At 53.5% G+C, this 26333-nt stretch overlaps 9 protein-coding genes across 9 annotated transcripts; 6 read left to right on the top strand and 3 right to left on the bottom strand.

Annotated features, from left to right (window-relative positions):
* Positions 1-39: 39 nt before the first annotated feature.
* On the bottom strand, positions 40-897 carry QC762_508840 (uncharacterized protein; the record flags this gene model as incomplete). The annotated part of the gene is made up of 1 exon (XM_062891298.1): positions 40-897. One exon carries the CDS (start codon positions 895-897, stop codon positions 40-42), a length of 858 nt encoding a protein of 285 aa, XP_062742630.1.
* Positions 898-1255: 358 nt separating this feature from the next.
* On the top strand, positions 1256-4187 carry QC762_508850 (uncharacterized protein; the record flags this gene model as incomplete). Its single annotated transcript, XM_062891299.1, has 3 exons — positions 1256-1316; positions 1459-3426; positions 3548-4187. The coding sequence occupies 2 exons, from the start codon at positions 1256-1258 to the stop codon at positions 3018-3020; spliced, it is 1623 nt and encodes a 540-aa protein (XP_062742631.1). The 3' UTR covers positions 3021-3426; positions 3548-4187.
* QC762_508860 (uncharacterized protein) lies at positions 3076-5441 on the bottom strand. The gene is made up of 2 exons (XM_062891300.1): positions 4367-5441; positions 3076-4316 (listed from the first exon to the last, which is right to left on the bottom strand). Exons 1-2 carry the CDS (start codon positions 4507-4509, stop codon positions 3455-3457), a joined length of 1005 nt encoding a protein of 334 aa, XP_062742632.1. The 5' UTR covers positions 4510-5441; the 3' UTR covers positions 3076-3454.
* Positions 4670-5206, top strand: QC762_508870 (uncharacterized protein; the record flags this gene model as incomplete). Its single annotated transcript, XM_062891301.1, has 2 exons — positions 4670-4872; positions 4965-5206. The coding sequence occupies exons 1-2, from the start codon at positions 4785-4787 to the stop codon at positions 5204-5206; spliced, it is 330 nt and encodes a 109-aa protein (XP_062742633.1). The 5' UTR covers positions 4670-4784.
* A 760-nt stretch (positions 5442-6201) lies between the features above and the next one.
* Positions 6202-8144, top strand: QC762_508880 (uncharacterized protein; the record flags this gene model as incomplete). The annotated part of the gene is made up of 2 exons (XM_062891302.1): positions 6202-6929; positions 6984-8144. 2 exons carry the CDS (start codon positions 6202-6204, stop codon positions 8113-8115), a joined length of 1860 nt encoding a protein of 619 aa, XP_062742634.1. The 3' UTR covers positions 8116-8144.
* Positions 8145-9837: 1693 nt separating this feature from the next.
* On the bottom strand, positions 9838-11573 carry ASF1 (Histone chaperone asf1). Its single transcript, XM_062891303.1, has 3 exons — positions 10943-11573; positions 10525-10873; positions 9838-10459 (listed from the first exon to the last, which is right to left on the bottom strand). The coding sequence occupies exons 1-3, from the start codon at positions 11049-11051 to the stop codon at positions 10066-10068; spliced, it is 852 nt and encodes a 283-aa protein (XP_062742635.1). The 5' UTR covers positions 11052-11573; the 3' UTR covers positions 9838-10065.
* An 88-nt stretch (positions 11574-11661) lies between these two features.
* On the top strand, positions 11662-15362 carry RNA14 (mRNA 3'-end-processing protein rna14). Its single transcript, XM_062891304.1, has 3 exons — positions 11662-12505; positions 12558-14061; positions 14113-15362. Exons 1-3 carry the CDS (start codon positions 12272-12274, stop codon positions 15126-15128), a joined length of 2754 nt encoding a protein of 917 aa, XP_062742636.1. The 5' UTR covers positions 11662-12271; the 3' UTR covers positions 15129-15362.
* Positions 15363-18212: 2850 nt separating this feature from the next.
* On the top strand, positions 18213-22545 carry ago1 (Protein argonaute). The gene is made up of 5 exons (XM_062891305.1): positions 18213-18363; positions 18442-18575; positions 19076-19423; positions 19482-19815; positions 19883-22545. The coding sequence occupies exons 3-5, from the start codon at positions 19166-19168 to the stop codon at positions 22252-22254; spliced, it is 2964 nt and encodes a 987-aa protein (XP_062742637.1). The 5' UTR covers positions 18213-18363; positions 18442-18575; positions 19076-19165; the 3' UTR covers positions 22255-22545.
* A 190-nt stretch (positions 22546-22735) lies between these two features.
* Positions 22736-25989, top strand: SRO7 (Lethal(2) giant larvae sro7; the record flags this gene model as incomplete). The annotated part of the gene is made up of 2 exons (XM_062891306.1): positions 22736-23046; positions 23151-25989. The coding sequence occupies exons 1-2, from the start codon at positions 22928-22930 to the stop codon at positions 25987-25989; spliced, it is 2958 nt and encodes a 985-aa protein (XP_062742638.1). The 5' UTR covers positions 22736-22927.
* Positions 25990-26333: the final 344 nt, after the last annotated feature.

Raw genomic sequence — 26333 nt, forward strand, 5'->3', positions numbered from 1 at the left:
GCCTCGCTTGCCCCTTTTCCATCAATAATTTCATCCAAACTAATCACTCCCCTCCTCACCATTGTCCCCCCCCTTTAGAATCCCATCCCCCTCTCTCAACAACTCCCTGACCTCTTTCCCGCCCACCCCCATCTCCTGCCATTTGACCAATAACCTCCTCGGCAGTTCCCACTCCTTCTCCGCCTGCGGCCTATCCCCCTGCTGCACAAACCCCCTCATCCTCTCCATCCCCCTATAAACCTCCCTCACCAACTCTTTCGTCCTCTTTTTTCTATCCGCCATCCCACCACCCCCTTGTTGTCTCCCCTGCTCCCCACCACAATGCTCCCTCATCTCCTCCCTCAACCCCCTAGCCATATCGTACACCCTCCCCACAACAAGATCTATCGTGCCCGCCATTGGGTTTAACGGATCCATCGTTGTTCTCATTTTGCGGATTGTTTCAGTGGCGGTAATGAGCTTGGAGTAGTTGTCGTAGACTAGCGCCTTTTTTTCGGCGTCGAGGGCGCGGATTTCCGAGAGGAGGCGGGTGTATGTTTGGAGGAGGGAGGAGAGGGAGGAGGACTCGAGGAGGGAGGTTAGGTACTGCGTGGGGGAGAAGGAGGGGGAGTCGAGGATTGAGGCGGGGGTTGATGCTGGCGGGGGGGAAGGGGGGGAGGAGGTGGTGGTGGTTGTTATAGAAGGGACAGTGGTGCGGAGGTTGTAGTATTCGCGGAGGGCGGCGCGGGAGCGTTTAGGGGGTTGGTTGGTGGGGATGGAGAGGTTGGGGGAGCTGGGGAGGGAGGTGGAGGGGGGGTTGATGTCGAGGGAGGGGCGGGCGGAGGTGGTGGGGGTGTAGAGGTTTGAGGAGGAGGGGATTCGACGGGGGGGGTCGCGGGGGGTGGCTATTGTTGACATTTTGGGGATGGGATTGGTGGTGGTGGTGGTGGTGGTGGTTCTATTGGTGATGGGTAGCGTCGGGTGTGGTGGTGTCGGGTGTGGTGGTGGCGGGTGTGTTGGTGTTGGGAATGGGTAGTTGTGGGTGATGGGAATAGTTGAGGCTGACAGAGTCGTGTTTGGTTGATGAAGCTGAGGTAAGGTTATTAATAAGGGTTGAATTGACGTCGTGTCTCTTGGAAAGTGGGCGGATCCTTCCCGAGGGAGTGGGACCGCGCTAATTCCCCGCGGATGCAGGGGTCTTTGTTAGCGGCTGACCTTGTAACGACAGTGGGTCTCGATGCTGAGCTTCAACAACTTCAGTTGAGAACCCGAGATGATGGATGGAGAGTCATCTGAACTTGACGAGAGCATTGTGAGATTAAATCACAGGAAGAAAAGTTTCTTTGTTTGCTTTGGGTAAGAGGAAATTCATATCGAGGATTGCTGTGAACTAAAAGTATACCCTATTCACCACCTATCCTTCAATACAAACACCATATGAGAGTATCGCGAACTAACATTATTTAACTATGGCTCCAGAACCGGGTCGGTCCCGCAACAATCGACGATTTCATCCTTATGGGAGTTCTTATGTTGATTCCCCGCTCAAATTTCTGAGGCGACCTACTGATCCGAATGTTCGGTCGCTCTCAGCAGCAGATTCTGGCAGCGAGGATCAGCAGGACGATAGCACGCTTTCTTCTCTTGCGGACAGTGTACTATTTGAGAGCGACTCGAACGACGGGCCCTCTCATCTAGACGACCATAGCGATACAGCAGAGTCCCACGAGCTGGGGTCTTCTTCCAATCCCATCGACCTGGCTAGTCTCCTTATTAATTCCCAGACGCCACCTGGCAAGAGCGTCGCCGGCAAGACCGTTTCACGGTTTAAAGTTGCCCCTCAGCCCGATTTTGGCAATAAAAAGTCAAAAAGAGGTGGGCCACAGTCTGCGAAAGCTCCGGTCACCCCAAACGTGATCCAGCCTCGGCAACGCTCTCACTCAGATCTCATCAGCCCCAACCCAGCAGAGCCCAAGGCAGCAGCATCCCGGAATCACAGCAATCAAAACCACACAGATTCTCAAGGCACAAATCCCCCCAAAGAAAACAAGATCACACCCCGAGTCCCTCCCCACAACCACCCAAGGACGACCGTTACCAATATCTCATCTCGATCTGCTCCACAGCAGAATCGCACCAGCCAACCGGACACTTTACCCCCTATGACCCCCCAAAAGCGACCCCCAACCCAACCCGTTCCTCACGACCGTCCCACCCAGCAACGCCGGCTCATGCCCCCCCCTCCCGCAGCACCATCCACTATCGGACCCAGCAGCCCATCTACCCACGTGCCCCGGCCCCCTCAAAACAACCAAATGGACCTCTCCCTCCAACTCCAAACCGCCCTCTCCACCACCGCCCTCCCCTTCCCCTCCCTCCCCTTCCTAACCCGCCTGGTCCAATCCCGCAAACCCCCTCCCCCCTTCCCCTCTTTATTAGCAACCACCCGCGCGAGAATATTATCCTCAGACATCACCACCGACATGCTCGACCCAGCCTACATCAATTCCCACTCCCTCCCCCCTGAGATATCCAACCCTCTCACAAAATCTGCCACCTTGCCTCACGACGTGGTGGTTCAAGTGTTGGACATCATCAACATCTCCAAGTCAAAGTGGGAGCAAGTGGAGGAGTTGGAAGCCAAGGCTCGGGGGGAGGAGAAGAGGGGGAGGGAGGTTGTCAGGTTACCTACCGCGAGGGGGGATGGGGAGGTTGATCAAGGGACGCAGGCGGGAACACAGTTCCAGACGCAGCAAAGGGGAGAAGGGAAAGCAACGCATAGAATTCTTTTTCAGGATCCAAAAGGGGGAAAGATTTACGGGCTGGAATTGGTCAGGGTGGAGAAGCTTGGTGTGGGGAAGACGAATATGGGGGAGAAGTGGCTATTGAAAAAGGGAACGAGCGTGAGCAGGGGGGTGGTGATGCTCGAGCCGGGGAGGTGTGAGTGTTTGGGTGGGAAGGTGGAGGTTTGGAATCGGGCGTGGAATGAAGGGCGGTTGGAGAGGTTGAGAGGGGAGGCGACTGGGGAGGGCACTGGTTAGGATCGGAGTTCAAAAGGGGTGGGGGAGAAAGGGGGGGGTTGTTGGTACTGCAGCTCAGTACAATGTGTAGTAGCCGTTGATTTATATCCTTTCAAAAGGGGAACTAGGCATATCAAGTATATTTTGGGGTTTATCAGCCATCTAGCTATCTTTCAAGGTCTATTAGCTACTTCTAAAAGAATTTCGAGCATCTTTAAAGGCTTATTGACCATCCTTTGAGGCATAGTTTAGGGTACTATCATACGTCAGCTTACCTTGCAGTGCCAGTTACTTTTTGTCCACAGCGTAGCGAGGTCATTGTTTTGCTGAGGGTGTAGCATCGAAAGAGTGAAGAGTAAGGTGAAAGTGAAGGAGAGTGATATGGGAGGCACTGATGGCTGCTGAACCTGCGGTTGCTGCAGCTCCGGTAGGTCCCCCACCCCGCGACCAGCCACCTAAACCGTCTGCATCCTCATATCACTCGGCAAATCCTCAACATCCACTATCTGGAAGGGATCCTGATCCTCCTCGCTAATCAACACCTCCAGCCCCTCCACCTCCTTCAGCTCCTCCTCCAACTGTCCCTTGAGGACATCCCTCAAGAAAGCCCTCTCCGAATTACTGTGAAACACACTGATCACCGCCTTCCCCTCCATGACAAGCTTGAGCGCAGGATGGTGCGACATCTCGCCGGTAACAATCAGATCAGCGTCCTTGACACCGGCCAGTACGCTCTCCCCGCTCCCTGGGCAGACAGCCACTGTCTTGACCATGAACTGCCCTTCTGATTTGGGGCGGGCGACCATGACGTGTTTTAGGCCGCCGAGGCCTTTGGCGTAGAGTTTTACTAGTTCTCCAAGGCCGGCTGGTTTGGAGAGTTGGACTTTTCGGCCGTAACCAGCGCCGGCGAATTTCTCGGGGAGGGAGGAGGCGTCGACTGGGGTTACGGTGGAGATGGTGGTGGTGCGGTCTGGGAGGGAGGAGAGCATCTGGGCGAGCCAGTCGGCCATGCCGCCTGGGGCGGCGTCGATTGCTGTATGGGGGGAGTAAACGGCGATGTTGTGTTGGGCCAGCAGCAAAATAATGCGCTGTTGGGGGTCGGCCAGGGTGATGGACTTGAGGCCGCGGAAGATGAAAGGGTGGTAGGAGACTATTACAGAGGCTTTGCGGGAAATGGCCTCTTGGGCGACCGCGGGAGTGAGGTCGTTTGTGAGGAGGACCACAGGGGAGGTGGTTGTAGCTGTGGAAGGGGTGGTGAAGTTTTCTTGGAGGAGGCCAACGTTGTCCCAGTTGCGGTCGGCAAGAGACTCAGGGTACCTGCAGTCCCATTAGTATTTATACATTGAATAAACAAAAAGAAGACTTACAAGGCCTGCATGGCCTTGACGACTCGCTCGGTAAAGGCAGGGCGCTGCATGGCGGCCATGGTGAAGGTTCTCGGTTGGGTAGAGTTGGCAAAGGACGAAATGAGTCTTGGTGTTGTTCTGAGGAGAGAAGAAGTGAAGTTCATCTGTGACTGAGCTTTTGTTGATGAGATTTTGTAGCGAGAGTGAGGTCACAGGTGAAAAGCTTGCAGTGTAAGAGCTTCAGTGATGAGACAGACAGTGAGAAGGTGGAGAGGTGGGGTGAAAGGTGAACGAACGAACCAAAGCAAACTGAATGCTGGATGGGAGCAATTCCACACACAAAACCCCAACCCTTATCAGATCTTGCCAAGCACAACATGGCGGGGCAGTCACAAAGTCTGAGCAACATCACTATTCTTCATCGACAGAAACACACACCATGGCCCAGTCAATCACCGAAGACTCCGTAAGGGCGGCCCTCACCGACCGCCTCAAGGCCTCTCATGTCGAGGTTCAGGACATGTCTGGTATGCCCGCTGCTTTCCTTTGTCACATGCCCCTGACGTCATTTTCAGTTGAGAATGAAACCCCGCGATGCTGACACAGTTTGAATCACAAGGTGGCTGCGGGCAAGCCTTCACATCGTTGATTGTCTCGCCCGAGTTTGTGGGCAAGAACTCGCTAAAGAGGCATCGGCTGGTCAATGCCGCCCTCAAAGACGAAATCGCGCAGATACACGCCTGGAGCGCAAAGTGTCAGACACCGGAGGAATATGAAAAGGAAAAGGCAGCGACAGGAGGGAATGACGGGCCACCGTTGGATGGGACGGCAGGAGGGGAGGTGACGGGCGTCAGTCAGTAGGAGGGGGAGGCTTTTGGGGGCGGTAGAGCAAGGCGTTCTGGCCGGGTTTGATACACCATTGGTATAACCATTTTGTTTCTTGATTATTTCTTGTTTCTCCAACAATGACAGCCTTGACAGATCGCGTGAGAGAGGGGTTGGGACGAAGGCTGAAGGGGTTGCTTTCCCAAATAGGAGGTCGGTGGAAGAAGGTGTGTGTCACACACATCTCAGGCTCCCCCATGGGATGACTACTTTCCAAACTCTTTTCATCTTTGGCTCTCGATAGTACGTATTTACTTCAACTCGCATCAATTTACCTCGAATCTATCAGTTCAGGAAGTTTGAGCTTCATCATGTGATACTCTGGCTCAAAGACCCCATCTGGCCGGGCGCTTGCCGTCAGTAGCCGCCAAGTGCATTTTGTACAGCCTCACATGGAGATCACCAACATTTGGCTGATGCCACCCGCACACCCTGCCCACAAAATAAATGAGACTCCAAAGTAAGTTAACCCATATCATGCTATGAACTATACCTCAAAGGTAATTTAATAGGCCTTTGAACGATCTTTCAAGGCCTGTTAACTGTCTTTGAAGGTCTACAAACCATCTTCAAAGGCCTATGGACTATCCTCCAACCCATGTTAACCTACTTTAGTGTCTTAATTATTTTGTGGTGAGGGTGCCACACAATTACGACAGCCTCCATTGCGGCTGGACTGTTTCAAAGACTGCCATTCGCTGCTGTCCCACGTTTTCCATCCAATGTTTGGTTTCATCACCCACGCCGGCTTGCTACTGCATTATCCCGTCGATGGAGGGCGGACAAGGCTGGGAGGGAGCCATGCTGACCATGACTGACCGGTTTGAGCAGATGTGAAGGGGATCCTGGCCACAATAAATGGCCGCCTTTTCACGATGGTCTGCTTGGAGTATGTGGTATTCTCTCATGTTCCAACTTGAGCTATACGCTCACTCGGTCTGTTAACAGCACCTTGATCACTACTGCGAAACATGGAAAACTCTCGTGTGGATGAGTTGCTCAAATCATTGGAGCTTCTTCAGCAATCCATCAAAACTCTTCATCAGTATCGAGAAGCGCAGTCCAATCCGGTTCAGCGTCCTCGCCCATCGAGTGTTGACTGGCCCGCCTCCACTCTTCAAAGAGTTGCCACCATCTCCAACGCACCTCCTCAGTCTGCCGTCACTACATCCGCTCGCCGGCTCACAAATGAGTCTCCGAGATCACGACCAACACTCATCAATGATGGAATCCCAAAGAGAGAACACTCCCCCGACTTTCTCACCTTGACCAGTCCGCCTGCCTCCCGCAGCAGCAGCTCGCAATCGACGCCGTCCTGTGTCATAGAGGCATTGCCTAGCATAGAGAAGACCGAGGAAGAGCTCGTCTCACATCTCCAATCCATTAAATCAACCGAAGATGGATCCACATCAGGCACCATAATTGCCCTGGCAGACGCATGGGAGAGGAGGGACGAGTTGACACCCGCCAACCTGCTCACATCGTTCGAGACAGGAGAGGGCACCAAATATGAACACACCAGCTATCAGATATATGAGGTCGATAGAGACGGCGTGCCCACTCAGATACGTCCACTTTGTCTTGTAAAAGGCTCAGCCTGTCCCAATCATGGGGACGAGAACGGAGATAATAGAGACATATCCGTCTGGCCCGTTCTGAAGACTATCAACGCCGACGGGAACGCCGTCGGTAGGATATCGTCAGTCACCCCTCATCCCATCATCAAAGACCCCTTGTGCTGACCGCCCTGAAGAATTCTCCAAGAACCCACCCCCGTCATGCTCGCCGCCACCCATCTCACCATGAAAGACCACTTCGACATGGACGAGCTCCTCTCCCACCTCGTCACCACCGCCGGCAACAAAGGCAAAACCAAAGCCTACCTCAACCGCTCCATCGAGCCCACTCCCCTCCGTCAGCGCTCCTTCTTTTTTGTCTTCAAATACTACACCATCATCGCCTCGGGCCACCCCCCCACCCCCTGGCAACCCTTTGATCCCCGCCCATTAGACCACCGCTCGCCGGATCACATAGACATAACCGAATGCTCCTCCATCCTCGCCCTCTCCCTCTCCGGGCCCGTCTCCTCCCAGGTCAAAGTGCGGGCAAAACGCAAGACCAAGTCGGGGAACCTGTACAGCACCTTTGCCCCCTGGCATTTGGTCAACATCCAGTACTTTCCCGACGACCACCACTCCCCCTTCCCCACCATCCGCTCCGACGGCACGCAGAAACACTTTCTCAACGGGCCGCACGCGTTTTTGGATGCTTTGAGGCTGGAATACCGCGACGCGATCAAGCGCTACACCGAACTGAACGAGTCGATAACAAAACTGATCACGCCCCCGAATCAGTTCATGTTTGACGTCCGGCTTCGGGACAAGCTCCTGTTTGAAGACTCGCACTTTACCTACTCGCGGCGGTATTTCTGGGCGTATAACACGCTGGGGGTTATCAATGAAGGCATCAAATCCATGAGCGCGGCGTACGTGAATAACTTCACGAGGGATTTTTGGGAGGGGAGACACCCGACGCTGTGGCCTTGTGCCAGCAATGGCGGCGACTACCTGGGCAAACTGGATATTCTGCGTCAGGACCTGGAGCAGGCGGTTTCGGAGCTGAAGGTGGTGTATGATAGGAATGAGGCCACGAGGACAGAGATTAGGAGTCTGAGGGAGCAGTTGTTCAGTGGGAGTTCGGTCAAGGAGAGCAGGAGGGCTATCGAGCAGGGGAAGAATATCAAGATACTGACGAGCGTGTCGATGGTCTTTTTGCCGTTGACGTTTGTGGTTGGGGTGTTTAGTATCACGACGTTGGAGATTGAGCCGGAGGATTGGAGGTTTGGGGTTACGCTTGTTGGGGTGTGTGTACCGTTTTTGTGCTGATTCTGGTGTTGCAGAGTATGGATAGTGTGAGGAGGGGGTGGGGGTGGGTGAGGGGGTGGGGGGAGAGTGTTTGGGCTGAAGGGAAAGGGGAAGGGAAGAGGGAGGTGGGTGGGGTGGGGGGACGGGGTTTGGGGGGGATAGGAGGCATTTATATCATCATTATCAGGAACGGGGATCGGGGGCGGGGGGGAGGTAAGGAGGGCGCAGACGGGGTTGGGGGGGGAGGGAGAGGGGAGGTGGTTTGGGAGGGGGGTGCGGAAGGGTTGGGGTTGGGGTTGGGGTTGGGGGTGGAGAATGCCGAACTGGAGGAGGAGAGAGGAGTCGCTGGATTTAAGGATGGAGAAGGGTGAGGTTGGGAGGGAGAAGAGGGTTGGATGAGGCATGGTAAAGCTCAGTATTTACAAAATACAAGCGAGGATATAACTTCAATATGAGAGATGCTCAGGGGAGCTGCCTCTTTAGCTTTTGGGAGCTACATCCCAACATTCCCACGAAAACATCATCCCACCATCGGAAGCCAAAGAGGTAGCTCCCCCGAGTATCTCTCAAACTCATTATTCCCACCATTCGCCATGGTGCCAATCAAAGTACTACCGCCTTCTAAGGCTCTTGCCCACCTCTACTATAGACGACCGCCGCAGCCAACTCGACACTCTGCGATTCTCGCCCCCACCGGTCGACCATCTTGCTGGTCGCCCAAAGTTAATCGACAACCTCGAGGACTTTTGGAAAGAGCATTTGCACAAGGTTGATCTCACAGGAACCGAATGCGGAGGAGGCAGTTTTGGCCAAGGGGACGGTTCAATAACTTGCAGCGAGCGGCCTTGTTTGGATTGGGCTGGCCCTCGGTGATCTCCACCACCTTTGGACCGACAGATTCCGACACTTTAGTGCTTGGTGGCTGGGGCAATTCTAATTCCAGGTGCCGCATTTTCTGAACTTGTGGTCGTGGTCGAGCAACTTGATGTTAGCTTTGGTGGTCTTAACCTGCTGCACACACCGCTAGAGTTGAGACGTGTTCTGGGTCCTCCGGATGGAACATCGCCGTTCTAACGCCCCTTGGAGGAGAATGCGGCAAGCCATAGGATTATCCCCTGGGGGTTGTTGAACCAGGAAGGTACACGGAACCGGACGCTGGTCAAGTGGTGTTTGGTGTGCTACGGCTGGGGGTTCTTTTACCCTATGACACTTTCACCAAGAGGGATTAGTTTGAAGGATGAGAGGGAGATACCCAGGAAGCTGTTCCCCGCGGCGAGAACAACCACAGATGATAGCGGGTGGAATGTAGTCATGCTTGATGACCCAACACCACGCAATTTCTGGGCAAGGGGGTTTTGTGGGTTTAAATGCTTGGGCGCAGAGAGGATACCGGACAACGGAATGCTGCGAATTACTCTCGAGTTTTACTGGATGCCCGTTATTAAGCCGGAGGCGGCTTGGGAGATAGTCGGGGACCTGGAAGAGTCGTGGGGGGCAATGGGCAGGACATATCGCGATGTTGTTGGAGAGGGACAGGTCTTATTTCTGGGGACAGGTGGTATGTGGATGTTGAACATGCAGAAATAAATAGCAAGATACAAGAAGTAAGGTACTGAACCGAATCGACTGTCAGGTTGGACATCCCCAGTTACCTATCAGCTTTTTTAGATCTGGAGGAAGGGGTTGCTGGTCAGTGGTCGGCTCGACAATGCCTTATCCAGATATTGTGCACAAGTGCACGTGAGACAGAAATTAAACGTGAATGCGACAGAAACCATCGCCAGCCGATGTGATCAATTCAACAGCAGCAGAACGTCTAGGGTATGAATTCCGAAATGCCTCCAAACCTCCCGCAGTCCCGCTTGCAAAAATGACAAACACATATCCCAGGCGCTCTAACCCCAGTCATTATCCGTCACATCATATTCCTGCTTTATGTTTCCTTCGCACTCCCAACCCTTCAAGGGCGGTTCAGTGCACCATGGCATCAGCCTGGGGGGCTGGGGCGCCAGAAGGGGCGCCAGCGGCAGGAACGGCAGGCTTGTCGACCTCCATCTCATCAGTTTCCATCGCGTCGCCGTCAAGCTCTTCCTCCTCGAGGTCGTCTTCACTCTCTCCCTCGATGTCGACACTGCCGTCATCGGAGAGCTCTTCCTCGTCAACAGCACCGTTCTCGCCCTCAACGCCTTCCATGGCAGCATCCTTATCAGCACCAGTGGCCTCGCCAACGGCAGCAGCCTCCTCCGCTAGCTCAGCCTCCTCCTCCTCGGCAAGCTCCTCAGCACCATACTCCTCCTCATCAGCAACCAAATCGGCCTCAGGCTGCTCAGGAGGGAACTCGGCAGGAGCAGTAGCCTCGGAATCCCTATTTTTTTCAAGTCGTATTAGCAACCTGCCCCACTCTGTCGCAAACTGTAAAATATAACATACCACTTAATGTTGAACCTAGTCACACGTGGCTTCTCAGCCAACACGTTGCGCTTGATCTTCTCGATGATGGGCTTGGCAGGGGGGTCGTTCTGGAGCTCTTCGGACTCGTACTCGTTGTTGACATAGTAACCAACACGGACGAACTCGCGGCCGTCGTAGGCGCAGGTGAGGAGGATGACGGTGACGCCGAGGAGCTCGTCGTCGGGGATGAGCTTGGTGTCGGGGGGGTTGGCCTCAAAGGCGAACTTGTTGACGCCCACGGGGATGGGGCCAACGAGGAGGGAGTCGAGCTCCTGGTCGTGGGAATCGCTTTGGGCGGAGCCGACGTAGGTGAGCTTCCACTCGAGGTCTGTGTTTTTGAGATAAGAGGGTTAGATATGGGTGGAAACAAAAGTCGGAAAAAAAGTTGCAAACATACCCTTCTCAAGTGGCTCCAGGCACTCGAATGTGATCTCAAAAAGGTACTTGTCGGTGAACTTGGCGGGGTTGTTGGCCACATTGACGCCGAGAAGCGTGACGACAGACATTTTGAGTTTGTGTTTCCAAATAAGATAAAACAGTTGAATCCAGAGAAGAGAGAGAGAGAGAGAGTGAGTGAGTGTGTGTGTGTGTGAGAGAGAGAGAGAAAAGCAGAGTCGGCGCCTGCTGTGCGTAGTTGGTGATGGTGGTGGTGGTGAGAAAGTGGAAAATGGTTGGGCGGTGATGGTGGGAAAAAGAAGGGAAGGGCAACAGGAAAGGCGCTAAGAAGGAAACAGAGATTTGTTTGTTTTGAATGGACAGCGCTTCGACCTTTTTTAATTCTGGTCACTGGATGGCAACGCAGTCCCGTCTTGTCTGGTTTTGGGTGGGCAAAAAGGTGGGCACTTTTCAGCTTGAACTCATCAAACACAGAGGCACAGGCTCCGTCGCGCTGCCACGGGGGGGCATTGACTGTTGAGTCGTGTCGCTCTCTCAGGGTCGCGTAGAGTGCCAGCCAGGGAGTCGCGTCTCCTGGGCTCCTAACTAGGTCAGCGAATTGCCGCCCAATTCCCCACTGTCCTGTCTCCCGCTTCCCCACTGTGTGTGCCACCTGGCCCAGGCCCATCTATCCACAAGCCACATTGAGCCACAGCTTGGCAGAAAGAAAACCAAGCGCATGTAGTCGCGCTTCCATCTCTTGTCCATCTCTTATCACACCTTGAAGACGTGTGTCGAACTATAAATATTCGACGACGGCGACAACAACAACCACAACAACAATAACAACAACTTTGCTCCACAACGGCATCATTGAGAACAATAGCAGCATCCTCTCTTGAATAGCACAGCCTACATTCAATATCTGGGTCCTGCTTACTGCGCGACTCCCAGTCCCCAGTCCCCCAGTTCTTTGTGTGCGCTGCCAAAAAAAAAAAAAAAAAAAGGCCTTGCTGGTCAAAATCTCCGTCTCTTGTGATCCATGCGACGCAACGATTCTCAGTGACTCTGCGTAATCTTTTTCTTCTTCTTTTCGCTAGCTTCTTGCTCCCACCCACCCTTTCTTCCCGCCTCTATCGCCATCACAAGTGCTGTGTCTCTCATCAACGGTGGACCTACCTACCCCAATTGCGGTTTCCCCAAGCAGCACTGATCCGAGTTTTCTACCATCACCACCGTTTGATATCGGCGCATCATCACTTTCGATCTCGGCAGCCTTGCCAATTGCGGCAGCGATTCCTTCCCCTTGACCGAGACCTTCAGGTCATTATCAACATCTTCACATTGCACAATGGCCGACGCCCCGACCGCCGACGGGCCGAACAATGGCTCCCTTAGCCCACCTACCGAGACCCCAATTTTGGTACCTGTCGACAAGGTCGCCCAACTCGAGAAGCGAGTTACAGAAGACCCTCGCGGAGCCTTGGACGCATGGCTCGCGTTGATGGCCGAGCACCGGTGCAGAGGCAACATTGCCCAGGCCAGAGAGACTTACGAGCGGTTCCTGGCCATCTTTCCTCAGGCGGTATGTCTCTTGCGCCCCCTGCCTCAACAACGCAATGCTAACAATGGAATAGGCCGAGGTCTGGGTGCAATGGCTGGAGATGGAACTCGAAACCGATAACTTCAACGAGGCTGAGCGCATCTTCAGCACTGCTCTCATATCCACACCGAACCTCGCCCTCTGGACAAAGTATCTCGACTATGTCCGCCGTCGCAACGACCTCAACGATGGGAATGCTCGCCAAATTGTCTATCAAGCGTACGATTTCGCGCTCAACAACATCGGGTTCGACAAGGACTCCGGCAAGATCTGGGCCGACTACATTCAGTTTCTCAAGTCTGGGCCTGGCACCCTGGGAGGAAGCCAGTGGGAAGATCTGAAGAAGATGGATCAGATCCGCTCCGCTTACCAGAAGGCTATTTGTGTGCCCATCGCTAACGTCAATAACCTGTGGAAGGAGTATGACCAGTTCGAGATGAGCCTGAACAAGCCCAACGGTCGCAAGAACCTCGCCGAACGGTCGCCGTCCTACATGACGGCCAAGAGTGCCTACATCGCCCTCGAGAACACCACCCGTGGTCTGCAGCGGACGACCCTCCCCGTTCTTCCCCCAGCCGCTGCTCACTTTGACGGGTACCAGGAGTACATGGAGCAAGTTGAGATCTGGAAGAGGTGGATCGCGTGGGAGAAGTCTGATCCTCTTTACCTCAAGGAGGACGAGAAGCTGCCTGGCCTCTACCAGAAGCGCATTCTCTATGTTTACCGGCAGGCCCTGATGGCGCTGAGGTTCTGGCCAGAGATGTGGCTGGATGCGGCCGAGTGGTGCTTTGAGAACAACATTATTGATGACAAGCCAAAAACTAGCGACCAAAAAAATGACGTGTCCACAGGTCTTGAATTTCTGATTCGTGGCATTGAAGCAAACCCAGAGAGCGTCCTCCTTGCACTCCGGTACGGTGACTACATTGAATCCACTCACCAGACTGAGGACAACGACAAGGCCAAGATTGCGCTTGGTCAGGCTGTGCGCGCTCCCTACAACAAGGTGCTTGACACGCTGTATGATATAATCAACAAGGTGAAAGACCGTGAGACGGCTCACATTGCTCAGATTCAGGAGGCGGCCAAGAAGGCGACTGCGAGGGATAATTCGTCTAGCGGGTCTGATGATGATGAAGATGATGAGGAGGAGGGTGAGGGGTCGACCAAGCCGGCGATGGATGCCAGTGCGGAGAAGCAGATACAGGCGGTGCAGCAGGTTTCTGCTATGCAGACCAAGATGCTGTCAAAGACCATCTCGTTTGTCTGGATTGCTCTGATCCGGGCCATGAGGCGGATTCAGGGCAAGGGCAAGGCGAACACGGAGATGGGCGGTATGAGGCAGGTCTTCCAGGACGCTAGACAGCGCGGTCGGCTCACCAGCGATGTTTATGCGGCTGTTGCACATATGGAGTGGACAATTTACAAGGAGCCCGCTGGTGGAAAGATTTTTGACCGTGGTGCGAAGCTGTTTCCGGAGGATGAAGATTTTGCGTTGGAGCACATCAAGTATCTACATTCTTTGAATGACTTTACCAGTAAGTTTCTCACCCTCTTTAGTTTCCCACGCATGGCTAACCATCTCACAGATGCCCGCGTCCTTTTCGAGCGTGTCGTCTCTCGCCTAACCTCCAAGCCGGAGAACGTACACAAGGCCAAACAGCTTTACGTCTACTTCCACAAGTACGAGTCCCAATTTGGTGAACTCGCCCAGATTTCCAAACTGGAGAAACGCATGGCGGAGCTTTTCCCGGAGGACCCGAAGCTCTCTCACTTCTCGGCGCGCTTCTCAACCGAAAAGTTCGACCCTATCACGGCGAGAGTTATCGTCTCTCCTGCGGCTCAGCTCCGGCCGAAAATACAACCACCTGGTTTGATGCCCTCGATTGAACAACATCAACCACAACAACCCATCTCCATCCGCAACAGCCCCACCCCTGCGCCTCAATTCCGACCAACAATTACCAACTCCCCCAAACGTCCTCTTCCCCTGGACGACGACGAGTCAAACCCGCCTCGCAAGATTCAGAGAAACGATTACAACACCGAGTTCGTCCGTGGCGCCTCCCCCCTAAAAGGAGCAGCTGGCCGTAGACTGGACCAGCAGCGTCGTATGCAGGGAAGTGCTGGAGGCGCGAGCTATAGCAGCACCCCTGCCCCTATCGCTCGGGACATCACCTTCCTCCTCGGCTTAATTCCCCGGGCTGAGGCCTACGATTACCACCGTATGAACCCAAACAAGGTCGTCAATTTGCTCCAGTCGACGAACGTACCAGAGTACCACGTCTGGAAAGCCCACGCCAATCCAAGCCAGAACCCACACCACAGAAATGTTTCCACCGATTTTGGGAGCTACGGTGGTGGATATGGGAACAGGGACTCTCCGGCCCCAAGGGCGGGAAGTCCGTATGGACAACAAAGGTTGGTGATGGGGCAGGGGCAAGGCTACAGACAGAGTAGTCTCAGGCCGGGGAGCGCCGGGAGTGGAGCGGGGTATGAGCCTCCTCCTGCGGTACCTGGGCAGGGCGCCGGCGGGTATCAGTTTGGGGGTTTGCCTCCTCCACCTCCTCCACCGGGGTATGGAGGTTATGGTGGGGGGTATTGAGACGATAGGGGAGGTTTGTAGCTGGGGAATATAATTATTTCTTGGGGAAGGTAGAGGGGATTGAGGGTTCATCATGGCGTTCTGAGGAGGTGCATATTGTATAGGATAGGAGTTTTCTTTTGGGGAAGGCTAAAGGTGGTGCATTTGTGGTTGGGATTGGGGGCAAAAGTTAAATGGGGGATTTTGGGAGAGATACAGCCCGACCTGTATATAACGATTCGAGCCATAGCGATTTTTCTCACGTACCGATCGAAATTGCTAAACTAACCTATTTTATATGAGCCAGAGTGATAAATTGAGCAGTGAAATTATTGTAATATTATAGGCCTATTGTGACGAACTCCTATCCAGAACCTCTGAAAGGGATACTGGTTGAAAGCACTTCTGAACAATCCTGGTTCGGTACAGCTAAACAGTGTACAACAATGGCTTGTCTCAATCACAATAGCCTGAATACCAACGATTGTGACTTGTATTGCATATTGCGGAACTGTCTATCTACACCAGCCAGTTCCTCCGTATATATAGACCTCAATCCTCCAGGTACCTCTGTACCTAGCTCACATGGCTCAGTGGTGAGCGGTGGTGATCCATCCTGGCTTACCACGCTCAGTTGTTGAGCCTACTGAGCCGGCTCAGCTCTGCCAAGAGGTGAGCGTCCCGTTGTCCTGCAGCCCCGCCGTTACATCTTATCTCAATCACAATAGTCTAGATATTAACGGTTATAACTTATATTATTAGTTTGGGGTGCGGCCACAGGCCTACGGTCTTTCAGATCAGAGAGGTGAGAAAGTGGAGCTCTCGGAGGATTCGGGAGTTCAGGGGTCATGTATATCAGCGGTCTGCTTCTGACATTCTATTTTAGAGAAGACATCGACTTTTGTTTCTTTGTATTTTGTGCCTTGCACGCGTGCAGGCAATTCTGGCCCTCTGATCAGGCCAATCCGGTGCTTATTATGTGGCCTGCGAACCCATAGTGTCTTTTCTTTGTCCTGCGTGAAGTGCGGCCTGCGAGCGAGCCACTGTCACGCAGGTGTATTTATTCAGAGACCTGTTGAGGGTATATTTGTGGTGTCTTGTTGTATTTATGTGTTTTCTCACTATTTCAATATAGGCTTGTGAGGCACTGATAAGTGTGGTGAACCAATATATTGATTGAACTTATAGGCTAAGAAATATCACAGTGAACAGGGTGTGAGGCAGAGGTCTTATAAGCCGTCGGTCCTCCACTCGCTCCCCGAGGCTGACTCCGTTCCCGGGCCCGAAAGCCCGCTAAGTGCGCTGGTTAAAATAAGGTTACAGGCCACGTTACAGGCACGTTACACTACCGTTTGACCGTTGCAGGGCACTAGCCTTAGCGCTCGGCTTTCCGGGACTTTGGGTTGCTTTAGGGCGCCGAGTTCCGCTCCGGCAACCGTGGTCCCTGAGCACTGCTAATCTAAGCCATCGTATTGCCTCTGAGGCCCTATATGCTACAGAGCTCAGATACAATATAAAATCCACAAACAAAAGCTGTATTTTGACAAATAATATTTGGAGTATTCTTTAATTACTTCAGCTTTTATTGTGTGTTAAAAATAACGGTGTAAAAAGGGAGTGTTTCAAATAGCGATATTTCTTATATAACGATGAGACTCCTCACACCAATCGAATCGTTATATACAGGTTTGACTATAGTGTAGTAGGTTGGACGGGGCGGGTGAATTGTAGATGTTTTGTTCTTTCCGAGGTTTCAAGGTCTTTTGGATGGTGATGATGGACTCATTTTCAGTGGCTTGTGAGTTCTTCTCGTGAGAGAGTCTGTCTGCGCCAGATGGTGGATGTCCTGCAGCGGTGATCAACTGTCATATATTTGTGACCGGGAGTGCGAGCTCCCACTCTCAGTGAGCATATGTCTATGTGTGACATGTGCGATATATTATGTCCTGTTGACTGAATATCAGTAGTGGAAATGTGACATGACCTGACATGTGACACTCATAATACAGTCAACCCCTTCTCCATGATCAAAAACACAAAAATGTCATCCAAGCTAGGCTATCCATCTAAGGCAGGCAGTGAAAGTGTCACTGACAAAGATCCCTTTCGTTTACTTGAGGGTTGTCGTTGTCCGGCCGAAATGTTAGTCAGCCGAGACCAGAAAAAGGGGCTGGTCTTGGCAGGGGTTGGTGTCAAGACTGGTAGAACCAAGATACTTTTGTCTCATGTCGGGTTGTACAGGGGTTGTGGGATAGGCTTATTTTGACGACTGGTCTTCTTTTGGGGAGGAGACGGATGGTAAGATGTTGGAGAGGAGGGGTGGGATGGAATTGGGGGCTGGGATTGCTCAACACTTTCTGTTTTGTTGAGTGTTTTTGGGAATGCTTTCATCACCAATATCGCGTGGTATCTTTTCAGGGAAGAATACGGGCTTTGGATTGGGACTGGGATAGATACATTAGTGGACTGCACTGTGGTCTACTAAACGTCTGGAAATGCTCACAGTGTCTTCAACAGGCCAGGCAAATATAACCTTTATGATACCTAATTTCTTTATACACTCAGTGTGTGTGGTACCTGCCTATGCTTAAGAGAGGAAGCAAAGAACTTGGCTCGAGTTCCTTGCCCTAGTGTTCCACAGAAGAGTTGAGAAATTTCAAGTGATCGGGTAGCCTTAAGTGTACGGGGAGGAGGTGATTCCAGCTGCAATTTATGATACTGTGCGGGTCAAGAGAAGAAGTTTCTTTTCCCAGGTGAGGGAGCAGGTAGGTTGTTTAGTTTTCTCTGTTGTGGTGTGATGGGAAGGGAGCAGAGTATTTTCTCTCCTGTGGTCCGGAATGACGCTCCAAGGGAGACCACGGAAGATACATGATGTTCAGAGATGGGTGATGGTGATGTGGTTTCTCCGCCTCAAGATAGCTCGCTCTTCCAGCTCTTGTGCCGACGGTGGCCGTGATGATGAATAGTCTGATGTGCTCCCTCAACACTCCTTCCGTCTTTCCCACGTAGGCCTCTCGGAGCAGAGAGTCCTATCGCCAACCAACAAAGGAAGCCCTATCACCAACCTCGCTGGCGTCATACGCGTCCCCCCACTTGCCTATCAAACAGAAGAGCAATTCCTTTGTCTTCCAAGGCTGTTATCGCTGCTTACAACAACCATTACCCGCTTCTTCCTCCGATATTAACTTGCTCCAGCTGATCATTGCTCAGTGGGGGGCTGATTAGGAATTCTGGGCCCTCAATTCCTGGGTATAAAGTAAGGGCTTCCTCTCCCACAACTCTCACAACTCCCACAACCTTTCCTCTCACAACCCACTCTCATCTTCAACCTCAGCCATCGGCTACCTTCATTCTCTACTCTCCTTCAACCCAGAGCGGTATCAAACTTTGACATCCCTCTATCAAACCCTCTTCAGTCTACCCTTCCGTGGTAGCAAAACCGCGACTTGCTTCGGCATCCACCAAAAGGTACGTTCTTGAAGCCATCGCCATTTGGCATGATTCCCCAACATCACACATCACCACCACATCATCACTCGGTCGCACGTTCTCTGTCGGAACAATCAGCACTGATCAGCACCGATTCACACCGGGTCGCTGCATCAGGCACACCCAGCAAGTGGGGATCGTGCATGTGCCTACCCAGCTCGTTCCTTCCCCCCTTGTTCTCGGCACTCATGGGCACTCATTGAGCCTTTTCACTGGGGTAGCCTTGCTGCCTGTTTGTCTCGATCTGTTTGCATCTACTACACACACCTCACAAAACTCGCTCTCCCCTTACCTCCAAACCCCCAAACCCCCAAACAGTCTCTGTCCAGTCATCTGTGATTGATTGTCGCTCTCTCCTTCCATCCTCTGCCATCTCCTACATAACCTCTCCCGCTGCCCCCCGGCCCTCTCATTCTCTCTTCTCTCTTCTTCCTGGCCGCTTTGATCCACAGATAGCGATTGACATAGCAACGCAACAGTCCTTATAGGCAACTCGCTCTCTTCTTCTTCGACAAGAAGCCAACAGCTACGACACTCTTTTGTTCCATTCCTTACAGCCCATCGTCGCCATGGATGACACTCAGGAGTTCAACCCCAAGGATTTGCCTTCCTACCCCAAGCATACCGACTTCAAGGACTTGAACACCAAGGCTGTTGAGAAGCGCATTGATCTCACCCCCGAGGCTTATGTCGAGGATCTAGACAAATTCCACCCCTTTGCCAGCCGCCCTGGTTGGAACGACGATGCCAAGGCCCGCAAGGTCAATGTCGCTATCAATCAGTACCGCATCAAGGTTGCCAAGCTGCCCACCATCTTCCAGTACAATGTAAGCAACTCTTGACAGGGAACATCGTCTTGTGCTCATCATTAACACACATCTGCAGCTTGACGTTTCCCCCAATCCCGATGCCAATGTGGTCTTCCGCAAGTGCTGGGAGAACCCGACCTTGCAAGCCCACATGAAGCAGTTCAAGACCCCCGAAGGCAAGTCGGGCGACTGGCTGTATGATGGTGGAAAGATCCTCTGGTCCCGCAACGACATTGGCAATCAGGCTGTCAAGAAGCAGATAGACCTCCGCGAGAATGAGGATGGCTCGCGTGGCAAGCCCCAGCCGCTTTTCATCACCATCACCAAGACCAAGCAGTTGAACCTGGAGGCGATCAATGCCTATCTGGCTGGCAAGATGGGCTGGGACAATGTGGTTCTGGAGACTATCAGTGAGTTGTCACATGTTCAGAAGTTTATGCTGTGCTATTGGAAAAGCTAAACATGTTATCTACCTAGCTTTTCTGGACCAAGTTTTCCGTGCTGGTCCCACTAGGGTTTTCGGTTTCATCGCCAACAAGCGTACGCTTATCCACCCCCAGAGCTCTGAGAGCATGCCTCTCAACGCTCTCACCGAGGCCATCAAGGGCATTTACTCTGCCATTCGCCTGAACTCGTCCAACATCACCGGGGGTCAGGGCCTCGGCGTCAATGTCGACGTCGCCAACAACACCTACTTCATTGGTCAGAACATGGCTCAGCTGGCCCGCCACTTGGTCATCAACTTGTGCCCCAATGTCGGTCCCCACAAGCCTGATGAGTTCTTCCAGTTTGTCAAGCCTGTCCAGGACAAGAACGGCAAATGGGGCATGTCTGCCGGGCTCAAGGCTCTTCGCCGCTTGGCGAATCTTCGCTTCAGGGTCACTCATCGCGGCAAGAAGGACAAGAATGGGAACCTGATCCCCTCCCCCATCTACAGGGTCAAGGGCGTCGTGTTTGAGCCAAAGTATGGTCAGGAGGGTGCGTCGGCCAAGAAGGTCACTTTTCAGCGCAAGGAATTCAATGAGGTCACGCAGGAGATCACCACCTCCGAGATGTCCATTTACGACTTCTACGAGCTTCATTACAAGAAACGTCTTCGTCTCTGGCAGCTGCCTCTGATTGAGACCAACAAGGCCGGGTACTTTCCCATGGAGCTCTGCGAGGTGGAGCGCTTCTGCCCCTACCCATTCAAGCTTGATGGAGACATGACCACCAAGATGTTGCGGTTTGCTGTCCAGGCTCCCAAGGAGCGCAAGATGCAGATCGAGAAGATGGTTGCCCAGCTCCAGTGGGGCAATGACAGGTTCCTCAAGCAATTCGGCATCCAGATGGACAGCACCATGCCCAGGGTCGAAGCCCGTGTCATTCCCAACCCCGGCATCTCATTCGGCAACAAGATCGTCAATCCCGGACTGAGTGGTCGCTGGGATCTTCGTGGGCTCAAGTTCATTGAGCCCAACCCACAGCCACTCAAGTCGTGGGGCATCTGCGTTACCCAGGACTGCTGTGACCAGCCCACTGTCGCCGCCTTCTACAAGAACTGGTCCAATATCTACAAGGGCCACGGTGGGCGGATCCAAAATGACCCCATCATCTTCCGGGCCCAGGGCAGTCAGTACACCGAAGTCGTCCAGAATGCCTGGCATACGGTCGGCAAGAAATTCAATGCGAACCCTCAGATCATCTTCTTCATCCTCAAGGACAAGTCGGCTTGGTACTACGAGCGCTTGAAGCGCAGCTCAGACTGCCGCTATGCCATGCCGACGCAGATGTTGAACCTCCAGCAGGTCCGGAAGGGCCAGGCGCAGTACTGTTCCAACGTCTGCTTGAAGGTCAATGCCAAGCTAGGTGGATGCACTGCCGTGGCCGTCAAGACTCAGGCTGGGCAGCCGCTCAAGCCCAACTCTGTGGCGCCGCACTTTGACAACACGCCTACCATGTTTATTGGTGCTGATGTTTCTCACGGCGCTGCTGGTCATCTGTCGCCTTCGGTTGCTGCCATGACTGTCTCCATGGACAAGGCGGCCACCAAGTACGCCGCTGGTGCCCAGACCAATGGCTGGCGGGTTGAGATTATCCAGCCTTACAACATGATGCAGATGCTGCAGCCCATGATTAAACAGTGGCGCCAGCGGAACGGTACGTTTCCCAAGCGCGTATTCTACATGCGCGACGGTGTCTCTGAGGGCCAGTACGGCCACGTCATGCAGCACGAGTTCCCGGCCATGAAGAAGGCGTTCGAGGCGGCCATGGCTAGTGAGAAGGCTGCCGCCCCACTCTTCACCATCATCATTGCCACCAAGCGTCACCACATCCGCTTCTTCCCCGACAGCAACGCGGCGGACAAGAACGGCAACGCCCTCCCGGGCACCCTGGTTGAGCGTGAGGTCACCCACCCCTTCCAGTACGATTTCTACCTCTGCTCCCATGTGGCCATCAAGGGCACGGCGCGCCCTGTTCACTACACGGTTCTGCACGACGAGGTCAAGCTGCCTCCTGCCAAGCTTCAGGAGATGATCTATCACCAGTGCTACCAGTATGTGCGGTCCACCACTCCGGTGTCTCTACACCCTGCCGTGTACTATGCCCACTTGGTGAGCAACCGCGCGCGTCCCCACGAGATGGGCCTCTTCACCGACCGTGTCCCCGAGGACGTCAAGCATGGTATCCTCCGCGCGGCTCTGGGCAACTATGCCAAGTTGCAGAAGGCCAGGAAGGCCAGGCAGAAGGACAGCCAGACCTCCCAGAGCGACGAGCGCGACAAGATCTGCCCCAAACTCATGCCCCTTGGACGGGAGGCCAAGCCCGGGGCCAAGGAGGCGTTCGAGGCGGGTATGTGGTTCGTCTAAACGACGACCACCATGACATCACACCATGTCATTTTGTAATTATATCATGTATATTGAGCCTGGCAGTAGGGGAGATGGTTCCACGACGACTATCAAGGGGGAGTGACATTTCGGGCGAGAATGCAAGGAAAGTCGATGGGAGAGCCTCTGACCGCGGAAGACCTTGGCTGAGGATTTGACTTCGGAGAGTAAAGGAGGACAAACAGGTGTTAGGAAGCTTATAGCATCCTGCAAATCCATCGTTGCTTTTTGAAAATCCTCGTGTCTGCTTCAGTGTGATTTGCGATGTGGTGACGACTTGGTGATATGTGTGATGTGGTACGGATAGATTCAGTGGTGATGAGGAGAGGTAGGTGAGTATTTATATAACCCCTTTTTCCACCACTCTCACCACAGCAACGGGTTGGAGTTCAAGCTAGGGTCCAGCTTATGTCATGCATCTATCGCGCCAAGGATCTCGCAACAAAGTGTAACCCCACCAAAAACGTCAGTGGCCGCTCGTCACAGGTGTGTGTGCCCCGCCGTGCCGAGCACATGCTGAGACCTGGAGTCTTGGGGGATGTGCCGCTGTTTCCGGCGAGAAAGTTGTTCTCCAACCTTTGGGGATTTTTCCCACTTCCTCTCCTTTTCCATTAACCCTTGACATCAAACAAGAAGAGGCGCGACAGTAAATATGGCGTCCTTTTTACGAGCCAAACAGAGCGGTGTTGCGACCGACCTGTCTGCCGGGCTGCTACCGGGGAGTTTTAACCCTGACGAGCTGGCCAGATATGGGATCAACTCCCAGGTTAGGTACGCTCCTCCCCTTCTTTTTTTTTCTTTTTTTTTTATATCCCATCCCTTCATCTCGTCGGCCAGAAGACAAATCTAACGGGATATATTTGCGGGATAATCAGTTGTCTAGCCTACGACCCAATCCAATCCCTCCTCGCGGTCGGCACATCCCCATCGACCTTTTCTCCCAGGGGGAAAATCTACGTCTTTGGTCGTGACCGCGTCCATCGGATCCTCCAACCTCCCAATCCCTCCGGGGGGGTTTCCTATCGACAGCTCGCCTTTGTGAATCATTCGTTGGTGTCACTTGATTCGAACAACGAGGTTGCCTTGTGGGATTTGGAGACTTGCACCCAGACGTCAAAGTACAGCTACGTTAAAGTTTCTAGTTTGGTCACTGATCCTGCTCTTGACTGGGCTTTTGTTGGGTCGGCGTCTTCTTCGGGGGATGTGCAAGTTTATGACCTTGACCGAGCGAGGCCGGTGCCGTTCCGGTTGGGGAATTTGGCGAAGGAGGTTTACCCGAGGGAGATGATTGGGGATCGGGCGGGGGTGGCGGCTATGGCGATACATCCGAGGGATATCGGGAAGCTGGCTGTGGGGTATGCCGGGGGGGTGGTGGGGGTTTATAGTTTTAAGATGGGGGGGGTGCAGAGGTGGTATGAACCGCCGCCGACTGGGGGGATGATGATAATGAGGGGGAAGGTGAAGTTGACGAATGTGGTTTGGCACCCGTCGGGGACTTTTCTCATGGGGGGGTATGAGAATGGGGTGATGGTTTTTTGGGATGTGAAGGAGGGGAGGGTGGTTGGGGTGAGGGATGTTTATGGGTCGTTGGATGATCTGGAGGGAGATAAGAGGGATAGGGTGCCGTTGGGGAGGGTGAAGTGGGCTTGTAAGGGGAACAATCCGGATGATACTGGGTTGGTGGTGCAGGGGGGATGGGATAAGGGGGAGCAGCAGAGCGGGAAGAGGGGGATAAGTTTTCTTGATTTGGGGCCTACGCCGGTTTATGCGACGAGTTCGTGGGAGGTTTTGGGGGGGTACGTCAAGGGGAGGGGGGAGAGGGTGGTGATGGAAATGCCGCCGGGCGCAGAGGTGGTGGATTATGTGTTGATCCCTAGACAGAGTCCGTATTTTGATGGGGCGCAGGATCCGCTTGCGGTTATGGCCATGTTGAGCTCTGGGGAGTTGATTACTATGAGTTTCCCGTCCGGGTGGGCGATTAGTCCGACGAACATGCTGCATCCGAGCTTGTCGTTTGTGCACCCGTTTGTGCAGAGGATTGGGGTGGCGAGTGTGGGGAGGGAGAGGTGGTTGGGGATGGTAGAAATGAGGAGCCAGGGGGAGGCGATACTGAAGGGGGGGAAGGGGGGCAATACGAGGAGGAAGATGGTGGATGTGAGGAATGTGATTTTGGTGGCGCACGCGGATAGCACGGTGAGGATATGGGATGTCGGGTTTGCGGACGAGGTTGAGAACTCGGGGCAGTTGCAGGTTGATGTGGCGAGGGCGGTGGGGAGGTTTGAGGATGTGAGTGTCAGTGAGGTGCATATGGCCGAGGGGACGGGGGAGTTTGCCGCGGGGACGAAGACGGGGGAGGTGGTGGTTTACAAGTGGGGGGTTAATAAGTTTCATGGGAGGGATGCGACGACGGCGCTGGATCCAAAGCCTGGAGGACTGACGGATATCAGTACGAGGGCTGAGCCTTCACTCAAAGAGGGTCTTCAACCCTTTGTGCTCTACGAGATGGCACAAGGTCCCATCTCGGCGCTTTGCGTCTCAGACGTAGGGTTCATCGCAGTCGGATCAGAAGGAGGACACTTCAGCATAATCGACCTCCGCGGCCCATCCGTCATCTACACCTCCCCAGTGACCGAGTTCATCACCCAAGAAAAGAAGTCCTTCTCCCTCAAGAAATCCTCCTCCTCCCACAACAAGTTGGAATTCCCCACGGCTATTTCCTTTGGCGTCATGACACTCGAAGGAGACAGCTACTCCTCCATCTGCTGCTTCGTCGGCACAAACCTAGGCCACATTGCGACGTTCCGCCTCTTGCCGTCAGGGCAATCTTACACGGCAAAACCCGCCGGCTTCATCAAGACCTCAGCTGACAGGGTCATTTCCCTCAGCCCGATCAACTCGGAAACTGGTTCCCCGGCCACAGCAACGGGGCAGTCGGTCGCTGGTTTGAGGTCAAACGTCCAAACCCCCGGCGTTTTAGTCGCCGTAACCCAATCCGAAATCCGGATTTTCAAACCCTCCACCAACAAGGGCGCGTCCAAATCTTTTGACGACCAGCTTTGCGACTCTGCCAGAGTCATCCACCCGCCTAATCTCCCACCGTCGGTTGTCTGTCTGTTCGGTGACCGCACCACAAGGGCGTATTCCATCCCGTCGCTCAAAGAAGTCGGCCGCGCAAGTTTGTCCATGCTGGACCCCTCCCGGACGCTGTCGTGCGTGATATCAAAAACGGGAGAGCTGATAGCGTGGAACGGACCGTCTGAGATTGCAGTCATGCCCGTTTATGGGAGTGGTAAAGGGCTCCCTGTGTCGACGGATAGTTTGATTTCGCCCGAGAGGACACTACCCCCCAGACCGACGATTTCGAATCTTCAGTGGATCTCGGGGACGCAATATGTCAGTCCGACGGATTTGGATTTGTTGATCGGGGGGGAGGGGAGGCCGCCTTCGAAGAGGGTGGTGAGGGCTGAGGAGGTGGAGCGTGCTACTGCTGGTGGTGGGGGGTACGGCGGGAGCAGTAGCCAGCAACAACAAGAGGGCTGGGGAGATTATTTGGTCAGGCAGGTGAATGAGAGGGCGGAGAAGCTCAGCTTTGTGGACGATGCGATGATGAAGCTGCAGGAGGCGAGCAGCGGGTGGGCGGAGGATGTCAACAAGACGGTCAAGGAGCAGAAGAGGGGGTTGTTGCTGGGGGGGTTGAAGAAGAGTTTCTTTTGATTTTTTGCGAGGTTATCTAAGGGTATGGAACATGTGGGTAAGGTTGAGTCAGGGGAGTTTTTCGGATGTGTTTTAGATACCATGAATGGATGTTTCTTCGTTGCTTTGCAATGTGGCTAACTTGTGAGGTTGTATGCTTTGTTTGCTGCGAAAGGGGGGTGGATGTTTCATACCGCTCATGTTAGGTTGGCCGGGCATGTCTATCTTTTATCATGTCTGTTGTCTATTTTGATAGCAAATGATTGAGATTTTTGGCCATCTCATCTTCTACTAACCAACCCAGCCACATGGAATAACACCCTCGTCCACAATGTCTTCCTCGGATGCCTCTTTCCAATAGAGTG

Source organism: Podospora pseudocomata, chromosome 5, assembly GCF_035222375.1.
Source record: "Podospora pseudocomata strain CBS 415.72m chromosome 5, whole genome shotgun sequence".
NCBI lineage: Eukaryota > Fungi > Ascomycota > Sordariomycetes > Sordariales > Podosporaceae > Podospora > Podospora pseudocomata.

Bases quoted from the DNA above. Each gene is read 5' to 3' on its own strand.
- RNA14 (XM_062891304.1), top strand. From the start codon at position 12,272: ATGGCCGACGCCCCGACCGCCGACGGGCCGAACAATGGCTCCCTTAGC. The intron at 12,506-12,557 runs GTATGTCTCTTG...ACAATGGAATAG, and splicing joins TGGCCATCTTTCCTCAGGCG to GCCGAGGTCTGGGTGCAATG. The intron at 14,062-14,112 runs GTAAGTTTCTCA...ACCATCTCACAG, and splicing joins TTCTTTGAATGACTTTACCA to ATGCCCGCGTCCTTTTCGAG.
- QC762_508860 (XM_062891300.1), bottom strand. From the start codon at position 4,509: ATGAACTTCACTTCTTCTCTCCTCAGAACAACACCAAGACTCATTTCG. The intron at 4,317-4,366 runs GTAAGTCTTCTT...ATGGGACTGCAG, and splicing joins GTCAAGGCCATGCAGGCCTT to GTACCCTGAGTCTCTTGCCG.
- ago1 (XM_062891305.1), top strand. From the start codon at position 19,166: ATGGATGACACTCAGGAGTTCAACCCCAAGGATTTGCCTTCCTACCCC. The intron at 19,424-19,481 runs GTAAGCAACTCT...ACACATCTGCAG, and splicing joins CCACCATCTTCCAGTACAAT to CTTGACGTTTCCCCCAATCC. The intron at 19,816-19,882 runs GTGAGTTGTCAC...TTATCTACCTAG, and splicing joins TGTGGTTCTGGAGACTATCA to CTTTTCTGGACCAAGTTTTC.
- ASF1 (XM_062891303.1), bottom strand. From the start codon at position 11,051: ATGTCTGTCGTCACGCTTCTCGGCGTCAATGTGGCCAACAACCCCGCC. The intron at 10,874-10,942 runs GTATGTTTGCAA...TCAAAAACACAG, and splicing joins CCTGGAGCCACTTGAGAAGG to ACCTCGAGTGGAAGCTCACC. The intron at 10,460-10,524 runs GTATGTTATATT...TGAAAAAAATAG, and splicing joins ACTAGGTTCAACATTAAGTG to GGATTCCGAGGCTACTGCTC.